At 43.2% G+C, this 14122-nt stretch overlaps 1 protein-coding gene across 2 annotated transcripts in view; it reads right to left on the bottom strand.

Annotated features, from left to right (window-relative positions):
• LOC147312754 (glutamate receptor ionotropic, kainate 2-like) overlaps window positions 1–14122 on the bottom strand; it is a 68358-nt gene that overhangs the window by 13866 nt on the left and 40370 nt on the right. For both annotated transcript variants that reach the window (XM_086264375.1, XM_086264376.1), the window contains exons 7-11: window positions 7833–7976; window positions 6869–6976; window positions 3852–3965; window positions 3522–3728; window positions 1029–1252 (exon numbers count right to left, since the gene is read on the bottom strand). In XM_086264375.1, coding sequence (XP_086120501.1) covers window positions 1029–1252; window positions 3522–3728; window positions 3852–3965; window positions 6869–6976; window positions 7833–7976 — 797 coding nt within the window. The remainder of the gene's footprint in view (window positions 1–1028; window positions 1253–3521; window positions 3729–3851; window positions 3966–6868; window positions 6977–7832; window positions 7977–14122) is intronic.

The raw sequence follows: 14122 nt of genomic DNA on the forward strand, positions 1-14122 counted from the left end.
AACGATGTACTGTTTAGTGTTTTATTGTGCAAACTTGGACTTCATAAGCTCACAACTCCTGCTATATTTGAGAAAGAAAATAATATACTCTGCATTTGGAGGATCAGCCAATCATCCGGTGGCCGCGCAATCAATACTGTAATTATGAGGGAACCAGATCAGCAAGCTGTAGAGAACACCGTGCTTAAGATTTAAACTTTGCTGGATATTTTTGTCACATAGAGTGACGCAAAGGACTCTGTATTGCTATTGTGTCCAAAAATGGCATGATGCAGATATACGCATTATAATTTCATAGAAGCAAAATTAGAAATATCAGATCTCAAGGTCATTTTTATCGCAACCAGAATAATATCAATAGGATTGCATGCTTTTTACTTACCATGAATAAATGTGGGAGCAAATAACTATGGGTTTAATTTGCATATTCTGAACTAACTTAGGTGACAGTTGCTGCTTTCCTCTCATGTGATCATTTTGCCAGTAACATTTGATGAAATGTGTGTTAAACCAAAACCTCTCAGGATCAAAGAAGAAGAAGAAAAGCCCACACACACATCATAATGCGTTGGTCATGCATCTGGGTTTTTTTTTTCTTCGGGGGATAGGTCGATTAAAATATTGTAGGAAATGTATTTGTACAGTATCAGCAGTGTACCTTAGATTACTGCACATTTCTTACAATAAATATCAGTTTGCTGGTTTTACAGTTGCTGATGCTTGTGCAAATATGCCTGAAATATTGCTCTATACTTATCAGGACCATAGTAGGATGTGGACCATGTTTAAATCCATTATTGCAATTATATTTTGGTAAAATGTGAACTTTTCCAAAACATTCGAATGTTGGCAAAAATGCTGCCATGGTCCTTTCTTATATGTTTACTGCAGATTTCATATCCTTTTGTTTCAGCACACATCTTCATATCACAGAAGTCATCAACTGCTGCATGTTAGTCAAAGGAGGCAAGCAGGAGGGGGAGAGTGAAGTCAAGCAACGGAAGCAAACAGGGGGGTTGACATGTTACCTGGCTATGACAAACAGCACACAACTGACACCCAAGCAAGCCAGCAGAATATACATCCAGATATCAGGCGAGAGGGGGTTGAGGAAGGAGAAGACCCCAGGATTGGTGCCGTTGGGCTTGCGGTACAGGATACTTATCCCCAGCGTCATGAAGGGCTTGGAGAAGTCGATGACCTTCTCTCTGACGTAAGTGATGGCCAGAGGAGCAACTGCAAGGTCTGCTTTCTGCAATGAGAAAACAGCGGCGATGTCAAATAGGGGGATGGGTGTTTGTTCACCAGTAGAAAAAAAAAATCCCAGCCAATTCAATTAAGATCTGATTTCTGTCAGCAGCTGCTCTGCTCAATATGTACAGGAGGCAGAGACATGACATGAAGGAAAAAAACGTAGCTAGGATCATTACTTCGACTAGATTATTAGGTGGGAGGCTGAGTTGGTCTGGAAATTACAGGTTATATGTCTGATCCTTTTTTATAAGGGGCAACAATCTTAGGATTAGATTAATTTTCAACAATTCAACCTCAAGTTGCCTCAGAATAGAAAATTAGCCTTCTGCACAGTTCAGCACTTGCTCTGTAGTATTTTTGCATAATTGCTCCAAGCCGTAACTTGATGTAAAAAAAAAAAAAAAAAAAAAATATATATATATATATATATATATATTTTTTTTTTTACAGTTTCTAGATTTTTTGAAGATTCTGTTTCAAGCAGCCAAAGTCGCTTTTGCAAACTAGCAAGCGACCAATCTCAGCAGGGGGAAAGATTTCAGGGCTTTTTGCTATAATTTTTCCTCATAAGAAGTCATCTATATATCTGAGGCTTAGAAAAGCTTCCTATACAGCACCAAATGTCATAATTGTCAGATAGCTTTCTATGGTAATACACAGTGTGGAAGCAGAACTGTAATAAATAATACAAACGGTCACAATAAATAAATAAACCGTAATAAACAATGAAAATCAAGCAAGTCAATTAAACCCCAACAACTGCTAAATTGCTTCTCTGTAAACACAGATATATTTGCATATGAGGACAAAGAATCTACAAGTGAGAGACACCATTTTTGGCGCTAAAAGGCTTCTGGTTTCCATTTGTAGTTCATTTGTAGTTCGATTAGCGCTGACCAATCACAGCTTTGGCTGTAGCCAGCCTGCTTTGGCTGCATGAAGGCAAACAAAAGGACTTGCCTGATAAAATGTTAAACTCACTGGTGATAATGACATAGTCTATTGCTGGATTTTAAAAATGCAATAAAATGCACATTCCCTGGTATCAGTTATCCCTTTTCCTAATTATTGCAGGCTGCAGTGGAAGCCGGCAAACATTGATCACTGGACCCAGAAGTTTATTCATCAAACAATAGCAGTTAACTTGTGAATATGACCTAAGGGTAGCCACTGTAGGCTACTGGTCATATCAGGCCAAGTAAAACTTTATCTTTTTATACTCCCACTGTCTAGCCTACACAAAGAGCAGACAGCATTGGAAGCATACTTGTGTGCTGGTGCGTCTTCGCTTCTCTGACATTTCTTTTTACTGTGCTGAGCTACTTTGTGTGCTTAAACAGCTCTAAGTATGTTTAACTTAGAGCTAATAAATATTGATAGTTACTGAAAGGCAGGAAGGAAAGAAGATATACGAACTGAGTCTATAAAAGGATTGGCAGCACTCCGAAAACGAGAAAACGGCACATAGCTACATTGGCAGGTTACTTGCTTTTACAGCCTATTACATTTTGTTTCACAGAGCCTTTATCTGATCAATATCCTGTCTTTCCACTAAGCAGACCAAGCACGGTTGTCGAGGTCTGTGTCGACGCAACACGTAGTTGCATATCTGAGGAGAAGCATTTTAAGCTGTGCTGTAGCTTTGATGCAAAAGTATAAATCAATCTTGAGGCTGTAGCACCAGCAAAACCCAGGAGTTAACCTTTTTTTTACCCTTATATTTGAAACTGAAAGACTACATAATTTGGTTTCTCAAAGTTTCAGATGCCACAAAGAAACTCGACACAGTAAGAGGTCCTTTTTTGTTAACACTGTAATCTCATATTAAAGACATTTGCTTGTTCAGTAGCAATATTTCAGCCTGTTTCCATTTCAGTTCGGTATTGAAGAATTTCAAAGATTTATTCATTCAGACAAAGAAGGACAAGAAGGAATATGGCAGACTGCTCTGCCTAAGTGGAAAATAAATTTTGGCTTTTAGAAATAAAATATTCCGACTGTACCAGCAGATGAAGACACAAATGACTTAATAATGAGAAGATTTAAAAAAAAAAAAAAGTCCCATTTGAGCATTTAGAGATGCAATTCTTATTGTTTTGAATCAGCTTGCAATGTAGAGTAGCTTTATTAAAATACATGAAGAAAAAATAGTGGACCATTATAAAATATGATTAATAGAAAGCAGAAAGTGTTTCGCTTTAATTATTATAATAGTTTTTTATTCTAATGACTGAGTGTTGTCTTCTCCCTGGTGAGTGCCGACTCACGTGGTCCATGAGCTCCCGCACCATGCCGTTCCACTGGCCTGTGCTCTCATCCAGCGCACCGTACTTCCCATCTTCAACTAATCGAACCTCATAGCGGAAGCCTAGGATGGAGGAGAGTTCCCTCAACAGGTCGATACAGTAGCCCTCAAAGCGATCGTTCCCATATAGAGGCTTGTCTGACTTCTTAAACATCACATATGGCTCCTCCTGTACAGGGAAAACAAACTGCTGTAGGAGTGCAGAAGTCTGTGATTTTTGTATTATATATTTTTCAGGTGCAATTGAGACTGTGAATGTCTGCTGTTAGTGTTTTCATTCGGCCGTGTCTACCAGTATGGTGGATACACGCAGGGATTTGTTAGCCAGAGAATCAGTGATGTTGGACGTCTTGCTTTTGTGAGTCTCTGTCATATTTAAACCGCTGGGAGGATCCCATGTTCCAATCTGTTGAAACAATTCAGAGTCAAGTTTATATCCTCTTGTCTACAGATGGGAAATGAAACACTTCAAATCACCCCCACTTACATTTGATACTTAAGGTCATACTAAAAAGAAAGTACACCCTCTTTCAGTTCTAACTTTAAAAAAAAAAAAAAAAAATATATATATATATACAGGGAGTGCAGAATTATTAGGCAAATTAGTATTTTGTCCACATCATCCTCTTCATGCATGTTGTCTTACTCCAAGCTGTATAGGCTCGAAAACCTACTACCAATTAAGCATATTAGGTGATGTGCATCTCTGTAATGAGAAGGGGTGTGGTCTAATGACATCAACACGCTATATCAGGTGTGCATAATTATTAGGCAATGTCCTTTCCTTTGGCAAAATGGGTCAAAAGAAGGACTTGACAGGCTCAGAAAAGTCAAAAATAGTGAGATATCTTGCAGAGGGATGCAGCAGTCTCAAAATTGCAAAGCTTCTGAAGCGTGATCATCGAACAATCAAGCGTTTCATTCAAAATAGTCAACAGGGTCACAAGAAGCGTGTGGAAAAACCAAGGCGCAAAATAACTGCCCATGAACTGAGAAAAGTCAAGCGTGCAGCCGCCAAGATGCCACTTGCCACCAGTTTGGCCATATTTCAGAGCTGCAACATCACTGGAGTGCCCAAGAGCACAAGGTGTGCAATACTCAGAGACATGGCCAAGGTAAGAAAGGCTGAAAGACGACCACCACTGAACAAGACGCACAAGCTGAAACGTCAAGACTGGGCCAAGAAATATCTCAAGACTGGTTTTTCTAAGGTTTTATGGACTGATGAAATGAGAGAGAGTCTTGATGGGCCAGATGGATGGGCCTGTGGCTGGATTGGTAAAGGGCAGAGAGCTCCAGTCCGACTCAGACGCCAGCAAGGTGGAGGTGGAGTACTGGTTTGGGCTGGTATCATCAAAGATGAGCTTGTGGGGCCTTTTCGGGTTGAGGATGGAGTCAAGCTCAACTCCCAGTCCTACTGCCAGTTTCTGGAAGACACCTTCTTCAAGCAGTGGTACAGGAAGAAGTCTGCATCCTTCAAGAAAAACATGATTTTCATGCAGGACAATGCTCCATCACACGCGTCCAAGTACTCCACAGCGTGGCTGGCAAGAAAGGGTATAAAAGAAGAAAAACTAATGACATGGCCTCCTTGTTCACCTGATCTGAACCCCATTGAGAACCTGTGGTCCATCATCAAATGTGAGATTTACAAGGAGGGAAAACAGTACACCTCTCTGAACAGTGTCTGGGAGGCTGTGGTTGCTGCTGCACGCAATGTTGATGGTGAACAGATCAAAACACTGACAGAATCCATGGATGGCAGGCTTTTGAGTGTCCTTGCAAAGAAAGGTGGCTATATTGGTCACTGATTTGTTTTTGTTTTGTTTTTGAATGACAGAAATGTATATTTGTGAATGTGGAGATGTTATATTGGTTTCACTGGTAAAAATAAGTAATTGAAATGGGTATATATTTGCTTTTTGTTAAGTTGCCTAATAATTATGCACAGTAATAGTCACCTGCACACACAGATATCCCCCTAAAATAGCTAAAACTAAAAACAAACTAAAAACTACTTCCAAAAACATTCAGCTTTGATATTAATGAGTTTTTTGGGTTCATTGAGAACATGGTTGTTGTTCAATAATAAAATTATTCCTCAAAAATACAAGTTGCCTAATAATTCTGCACTCCCTGTATATAAAAAGGACCGAGCTATTGCAAAACCTCAGTTCTTCTCTTTTTTAGCCACTCTGGTGTAGATCTGCAGCTGTGCTTGGGATATTGGCCTGTTGGATGACCCAATTTCAACCAAGCTTTAGCTGTTGGACAGATGGCCTCACATTTGACTCTAGAATAATTTGATACACAAGGGAACTCATGGTCGACTAAGTGACTGCAAAGTGCCCAGGTCCCGTGGCTGCAAAACAAGCCCAAATCATCACCCCTCCGCTACTGGACTCGACAGCTGGTGTGAGGTGTTTGTGCTGATATGCTGTGTTTGGTTTTCAACAAACATGGAGATCTACATTATGGCCAGACATCTCCACTTTTATCTTATCTGTCCGAAGGACATCGCTCCAAAAACCTTGCAGTTTGTTCAGATGCAACTTTGTAAACCTAAGCTGTGCTGCCATGTTAATTTTAGAAAGAGGAGACTTTCCCCTGAAATCCCTTTAAACCAAGCCATTTAGTCCGTTTAGTCTTTCTCTAATTGTAACGTCACGAACTTTAGGATTTAACATGATAACTGTGGTGTGTAGAGTCTGAGATGTAGCTCTTGGGTTTTTTTATTTTCTCTGAGCATTGCATGGCGCGATCTCTCTGTGTGGATTTGTTGGAACGTTCACTCCTGGGAAGACTGGCAACTGTTTTGAATGTTTTCCACTTGCAAATAATCTCTCTCATTCAAGAATGATAGACTCCAAATCGTTTGGAAATGGCCCAGATTGATGGGCAGCACCAACTGCTTCGTTAGGATTATTCCTAATGTCTTTTCTTCACGGCGAAAGCTCCAGAACAGCAAACAGCCAAAACTTCTTCTTTTATAGAGGTGCTCACACTTACTGATGATCAATCAATCAAGTCCATTTGATTATCAGCACTTGGCTGCTCCTTACCCTTTTAATCCCTGTGGAAGCAGTAACAATGTACTTAGTTTTTCACACACCACCTTTGCATTTTGGCTTAATTTTAAAAATAAATAATGACACTGTGTAATATTTAATGTTTTGTAGATCATCTGATGTTGTATCATTTTAAGACTTTTAAGTTATTTTTTTGTAACGCGATTCCTTAGAATCGAAAGAGGGCTTACTTAATTTTTGCCATGACTGCAAGCATGAGCTACACCAACGAGTGACACACCTTTTCCAGCCCCTCCTCCTTCAGACTGATGACATCTAGGTCAAAATCGGTTCTCAGTCCATTGGTCTTGTTAAAAAGGACACGTCCTGTCAAACCATCCCAGTGTGCCTAAAGATAGAAATACACAGCACGATGAACTAAAATCCTCAGCTCTGAACGCAGTCATTCCATTAACCTTAAGACATTGCCTTTCTCAGCAATATCAATCCAACCCCTAACCATAAAAGTTTTTCTTTCCCAATTATGAATTCCATCTGGCTCTCCCCTTACTGTCTATCTCAACAACATAACAAGAAACAATGAAGCAGCGAGAACAGAAGCAGGTTTGACAGGTAAGAGTTCATTATGCATGTGGTTCATTGTGCTTGAAGTTTCACTTCAAAGCCATTGGAGGAACAGACGGGCATGGGGAGTGATAGCAGACACAGGAGGGGGAGGAAGCACCAGCTACTACAATGGCTCATTCTGAAAATTACCTGCAATGATACCATCCAGAGAATGAAAGAGCTTTGTAGAACAAAGCAAATGGCTGACCCTGACTAGAGTTAAGGAGGCATGCAGAGCCTTTGATATAAACACGGGTGGAGATATGCACTGAGAAAGTGTGGTTGAAAGACAATGGCACAAACAACAAAAAATGTAGTTACTGTGGATAATGCTGCGGATTCATTTTTTTTATAAAGATTATTTAGAATTAATGATTAGATAATAAACTTATTTAAGATGCTTATATGGTTTCTGTGATAAATGACCACAGCTTTCTGGACCAATAAAGGCTGATTGGAAAGCTGCACTGAAACTGTATCACATGTGTTAACTAAATAATTCCAGAGATGCACACATAAAATGCTTGCAAACATGACTGCGCTAATCCATATAACACAATAAGAAAGGTACAATGTTCAGTAGATCCCACAGGTCAAAGGTCAAGCTGGAGTGCACACTGAAAACAGTGACCTTATACCTCTTTGATAAGGTTGATGAAACGCCCTCCAAAGCGCCACGGCTTGTGGCGATTACACTGCAGAGAGCTCACAGTGATCTGCTGCGACTGCTGCACTGCCACCGCCACCACATGCACGGCATCATACATCAGGGCTGCATCGGTCTGCAAACAGGAGGGTAATACTATTAGACATTTTATAAGACCACTTGATACTTCTGTCCACACAACCTTTCATCTCCCCATTAATTCACCTGTGCAGGGACATAAGAAACTGTGTGAAGTCTCAGATGACTTGCTTTAGTCATAAGTCACTACAACATGAATTAGGAGTAGAGCCAGCAGTAAATGCCCCACACAAATGGCACAGTGTCTCAGCTTGTTAGTAAAAATATCCAACCACTGTCTGAGGCAATCAGAAAGCTCTGCCAGGGAAAGTCTCTCAGTGGAAGGGCGCCACGTCAGTGTGAAGACTAATGGTTACTGATGGGTGTGCCTGTTCCCCCAGAGAGGGGGAGCGCAAAACGGGCACCGGTGCAGACAGGACGACTCTCTCTCTGGCACACTCAGTGTAACATGCTAAGTACAAAGGACAAAGGGTTGCACTGAAAAACACCTAAGACAGCTATGCATATAACCCTCATAATAAGTCATCAAAGGGCGTAAACGCTGGAGCTGAAATTTCTCACACACTGACAAGCTGTGATTTATCTCCACCGCTCCAGTTGGCACACATGAATTCTTTTCATGCCGTCAGTCCACACAGTTTGACACACTCCACGCTCAGCTCATCGCAGATCCACTTTCCACGGTCCCACACAGGCTGAAATACACTATGGTGATCTTATTTGACAAGTCGTGGATGACCAAACTGCAAGGAAGTGAGAGGAGTTACTCTGAGACCGCAAAGTATTTGCAGCTATAGAATCTTTGTGAATGTGCTTGCTGCCAGAGAAAATGAGCTGGCCTTCAGTGCAGCTCGACACGTAGCAGGAGGCTGCCGAGCTGCTGGTTCCCTATATTTGCTCTATAGGCGCTGTGAAGCATCCACTTCATACATGAGGGCAAGAAGCAGGAGAAAGCGTGTGCTCTCTGTGCACTTTATACCAAGCCTTATAAATGGTGAGAGGTCAGGTAAAGGAATGCATCTTACTTCTAACAGCAAAGAAAAAAAAAAGAGAGAGAGAGTTTCCTGGTAGCAGAAACGGAATGAAAAATAGACAGAGTTGATGGAGTTCATGTGTGGTTGCAGTGAAGGGAAGATTGATGATTTTTTTCTTTCCCCCCTTTTCTCCTCTTCTTTTGGAGTTGATGACTGCTGATGTCAAAGGCAGCAGTAGATCAGAGAATGGGAGACCTATCTCTGCGCTCTTTCATCCCCAATGCTTTCCTGGAAAAGGGAACAGCTAGGGCCATATCTGCTCTCCCAGTGGCAGCAGTGTGCGTGTGTGTGTGTGTGTGTGTGTGTGTGTGTGTGTGTGTGTGTGTGTGTGTGGTGTTCGTGACAAATACTCACTAGGAAAAGACTCTGTCACTGCACTACTCTATTTCTTGAATAGCGAGGAGGAGTTTTAAACACAGTCAGTACTATTTTCTTTCCTTTGAACGGAAAGTTTGTCACGTCCAATCATTCGTTTGCTGGCCGACTAAGACTTGCTGTTGGACTGAATCAAGTTATTTTAGCAATTTATGTAAAAAAAAAAAAAAGAAGTTATATAAGTATTATTCACATTCAATCCCCGTCCACTGCACTGAATTTCAAAAGTATGTAACACATTCTGAATGCATTTATTCCATGGATAATATTCTTTGATTGATTTTAGTTTGGCTGTGGCATTGCAGAATTTATGAAATTCAAATTAAATCTCCGAGCCTGCTATTTCTTTTTTAAATACCTTTTCATTTAAATTTTGCCACTGACCTTTTAACTTTCCTCTAAACTACTTGATTTTTTCCCCCATTCCAAAATCAGTCAATATCACATTCCAACTCCTCCATTGACAAACTCTTTATTCTATTGGGTCAAACTGCGGTGCGCACTGTCTTTTCAGTTAATCGTCTTGGCTACAAAGATGTTCTGTGAAATACACTTCTGGGAATAACAGCCTTACATCTTGTTTTCGAAAATCTATCAACATTCTCTACTTGGAAGTCTATTTTTAGTTCACTTTTCATAGCTTTGCATGTGAAGTGAAATTGGAGTGCTTAAGCACAAGCTTGATGTGTGACAGGAGAGTGATGATTCATTTTTAGAAAAGCTTAACAGATGAACTTGTGCCTTTACCTTCAAGAAATGCCAGATTTTGAGCTGTTTGTTTATTCCTAAGCTATTTGTAGCATAAAGAGGAAGACTTTTCTATTAGAGCTTGGTAATAATGTGGTAATATTGAATTAAGGACACAAGAAGGTACTATATGGAAACAGAATGTTATAACACTAAATTATGAAGTAATATCTAAATAATTACCAAATGACATCTTGACTCAACAATGGTTATAGCTAAGTAACATTGGACTATATTTAACTGTGCAATAAGGGCCAGAAAGTAGGCTTAATAATGATCAATAAAATTCAATTTAATTAAATTTTATTTAAATAGCACCAAATCACAACAGCAATTACCTCAAGGTGCTTTATATTGTAAGGCAAAGATCCCACAATTATACAAAGAACATTTCAACAATTAAACTTTGCGGAAGCACTTGATGACAATAGGAAGAAAAAAAAAAAGGCTCATTTAACAGGAAGAAACCTCTGGCAGAAGCAGCCATCTGCCATGACCGGTTGGGGGTGACGGAAGGAAGGAAAACAGGCCTGGAAGAGAGCCAGAGATTAATAGTAACTAATGATTAAATGCAGAGTGGTGTGTAAGCACACAGTGATTACAAAAGGTGAGTGAAGAAGAAACACTCAATGCATCATGGGAAGGCCCTCAGCAGCCTAGACCTATCGCAGCACATCAGGTTACGACCACTTGAAAGTCAGTATATTTAAAAACAAGCCAACAAACAAACAAACACGCAAGAAAACCCCCAGCTAGACATATATAACCACAATAGCCACTGTCGATACAAGCTATTACAGTACTTGGTTATTAGTACTTTGTAACTAAGTGGTAATAACACATTATTTCATTATTATTACCTTCTGTCCATCTGATTACCAAGCTGTCTTAGAAAGCGCTACCCATAAAGATTTTATTCTCGTCCAAATTATTTATTTCCTTTTAAAAAAATATGGAGAGTTTCTTAAGCACAAATACATAAATATGCACTGGAGACAAGCAGGGTATCTTCCTCAGTGGCAAATATTTTCTAAGCTTTGAAATATGAAAGGTTTTAAACCTGCATAAACAGTAAAAGACTCTTTGCTGACTTACGGGGCAGCTGAAATGAGCTGTGAAATTGTGCCCCATTTCCAGTTGATATCATAAACCTTTAGTAAACAGTTGCATTTTATACCTCCTGCTGATACAGAGCAGCAGTGTCAGTCAATGCTGCGACGAGGGGGGTGAGACTGAACCAAAAGAGTACAGTTGCTCTGTTTTGCTGTTTTACTGAGCTGAAACTCTCTATAAAGCTCCGCACAGCTGAGTGGAGTCGCACATTCACATGATAATTACTATGACTGACCTCTGAATTTACATAGGGCTTTTGATTGTTATTTGTGATGTTATTATGTCTGCTTTACAAGTGTTAAGGGTTCCGAAAGAGACTCAGGCGCAGGCCAGGGTTTCCCTTTAAGCGAAGAACAGTGCGTTTATTCACAGTGAACACAATCACCAAGTGGCTATGTACAATGTGCAGGGGGAAAAGGGTCCGGGTCGCCAGGGTCCGTGGGAAACAGGGTTAGGGGAAAAGGTGCTCCACACTTTCTGTACAAAAACTCCTCCTCAGTCACTCCTCTCAGAATCCGGTTCAAAAACGATCTAAACACAAAAGGTCGGGTTAGCGGGATAATAACAAAGGGCTTTCAAGATACAGGTTGGCAGATACACAAGTTTGACTGACGCTGATAGTTCAACGATCCAGCGAAGACTAGTGCAGACTCGCCATCTAAGTAGTGCAGTAATCAGCTGGGATCAGCGGCCGGTGTGGTGATGAGCAGGTGTGTGGGCCAGCAGCGGGAGCCCGCAGTGAGCATCGCCGTGGCGAGAGAGAGAGAGTGAGAGAGAAAACAAACCACAAACATATTGCCCAATAGAGGATTGACCAGCAGGGCACAGGGACCATGACAGTACCCCCCCCTCAACGGGAGCCCCCCGGCGACCCACCAGGCTTACCAGGATGAGACAGATGGAAGGCCCGCAGCATACGCTTGTCCAGGACAGCGGCCCGCGGAACCCAGGATCGCTCCTCAATGCCATAGCCCTCCCAGTCCACAAGGTACTGGAAGCCACGCCCGCGGCGGCGAGAGTCCATAATCCGCGTGACGGAATAGGCGGGCAAGCCGTCCACAAGCCGGGCGGGCGGAGGGGGCCTGGACGGAGGGCACAGGGGGCTATTCTGTACAGGTTTGATTTGGGAGACGTGGAACACATTGTGAATCCTCATGTTGCGGGGCAGCCGGAGTTTCAGAGAGACGGGGTTGATCAGCGCCGAAACCTCAAAAGGACCAATGAAGTTTGGGTTGAGCTTCTTGGACTCAGTCCTGAGAGGAACAAAGCGCGTGGACAGCCATACCTTTTGTCCCACGCTGTATGCTGGAGCTGGTGTGCGGCGGCGATCTGCGGTCTGTTTGGTTCGGTCCTTCGTGCGCAGCAACGTCGTCCGTGCGGCCCGCCAAGCTCGTCGGCACCTCCGTAGATGGGCCTGGACAGATGGCACAGAATGCTCACCCTCGACAGAGGGGAAGAGAGGCGGCTGGAAACCCAGTGAGACCTCGAAGGGAGACAGACCAGTGGCGGAGGAAGTCAGACTGTTGTGGGCGTACTCAATCCAGGGTAGTTCATCACTCCAGATGGACTGGTTGGAGGACGCTGTGCACCGCAACATTGCCTCGAGCTCCTGGTTAGCTCGCTCACACTGACCGTTGCTTTGGGGATGGTAACCGGAGGTCAGACTGACCTTTGCTCCTAATGAGGAGCAGAATTCCTTCCAGACGCCAGACGTGAACTGGGGGCCTCTGTCAGACACAATGTCTTCCGGGATCCCATGCAAACGAAACACATGACGGGTAAGCAGTCGTGCGGTCTCCATGGCCGTGGGAAGCTTGGGTAGAGCTATGAAGTGGGCAGCTTTAGAAAAACGGTCCACGATGGTAAGTATGACAGTGTTGCCTGCTGATTGCGGCAGTCCGGTTACAAAGTCCAAAGCTATATGGGACCACGGCCTGGACGGAGTCGGCAGGGGATTGAGCTGTCCAGCGGGCGGCTGATGAGATGGTTTATTCCGGGCACAGGTCGCGCAGGCGGAGACGTACTCCCGAGCATCTTTAGTCAGAGAGGGCCACCAGAAGTAGCGCTGGAGGAAGTTGATAGTGCGGTGGACCCCTGGGTGGCACGTAAAGCGGGCAGTGTGGGCCCATTGAAGCACTTGAGAACGTACTGATTGAGGGACGTAGAGCCGTTGGGCTGGCCCGCCTCCCGGATCCGGTTCCAACACCTGAGCCTCCCGAATGGCTGCTTCGATCCCCCAGGAGATGGCGCCCACGACACAGGTGGCGGGGAGAACGGGAGCGGGCTCAGTGGTGTCCTCCGAGACTGAGAACTGACGGGACAGGGCATCGGGTTTGACATTCCGGGAACCGGGTCTGTAAGAGATGGAAAAGTGGAAACGGGTGAAAAACAGGGCCCACCTGGCCTGTCGAGCGTTGAGCCTCTTAGCTGATTGTAGGTATGCCAGGTTCTTGTGGTCTGTCCAGACGAGGAAAGGCTGAGCCGTGCCCTCCAACCAGTGCCGCCACTCCTCCAGGGCTAGTTTTATCGCCAGCAGTTCCCGATCCCCGACGTCATAGTTTCTCTCTGCAGGGGACAGACGGCGGGAGAAGAAGGCACAAGGGTGGAGCTTACCGTCCTTCCGTTGCGACAGAACCGCTCCAACCCCTGAGTCGGACGCGTCGACCTCGACCACAAATGGCTGCGTGAGGTCGGGTTGGATCAGGATGGGGGCTGAGGCGAATCGTTTCTTCAGTTCTTGGAAAGCTGCCTGAGCTTCTTTGTTCAACTGAAAAGGAAGCTTGGGAGAGGTTAGCTGGGTCAGCGGCAAGGCAACTCGGCTGAAGTCCCGAATGAACCGCCGGTAAAAGTTGGCAAATCCAAGGAAACGTTGCAGTTGGTGCCTATTAGGAGGTTCCGGCCACTCAACAACGGC

This window comes from Aulonocara sp. 'chitande type north' Nkhata Bay, linkage group LG15 (assembly GCF_057382095.1).
Source record: "Aulonocara sp. 'chitande type north' Nkhata Bay isolate Kocher_YH1m ecotype deep benthic linkage group LG15, A_spYH_male_GT1.1, whole genome shotgun sequence".
Taxonomy (NCBI): domain Eukaryota; kingdom Metazoa; phylum Chordata; class Actinopteri; order Cichliformes; family Cichlidae; genus Aulonocara; species Aulonocara sp. 'chitande type north' Nkhata Bay.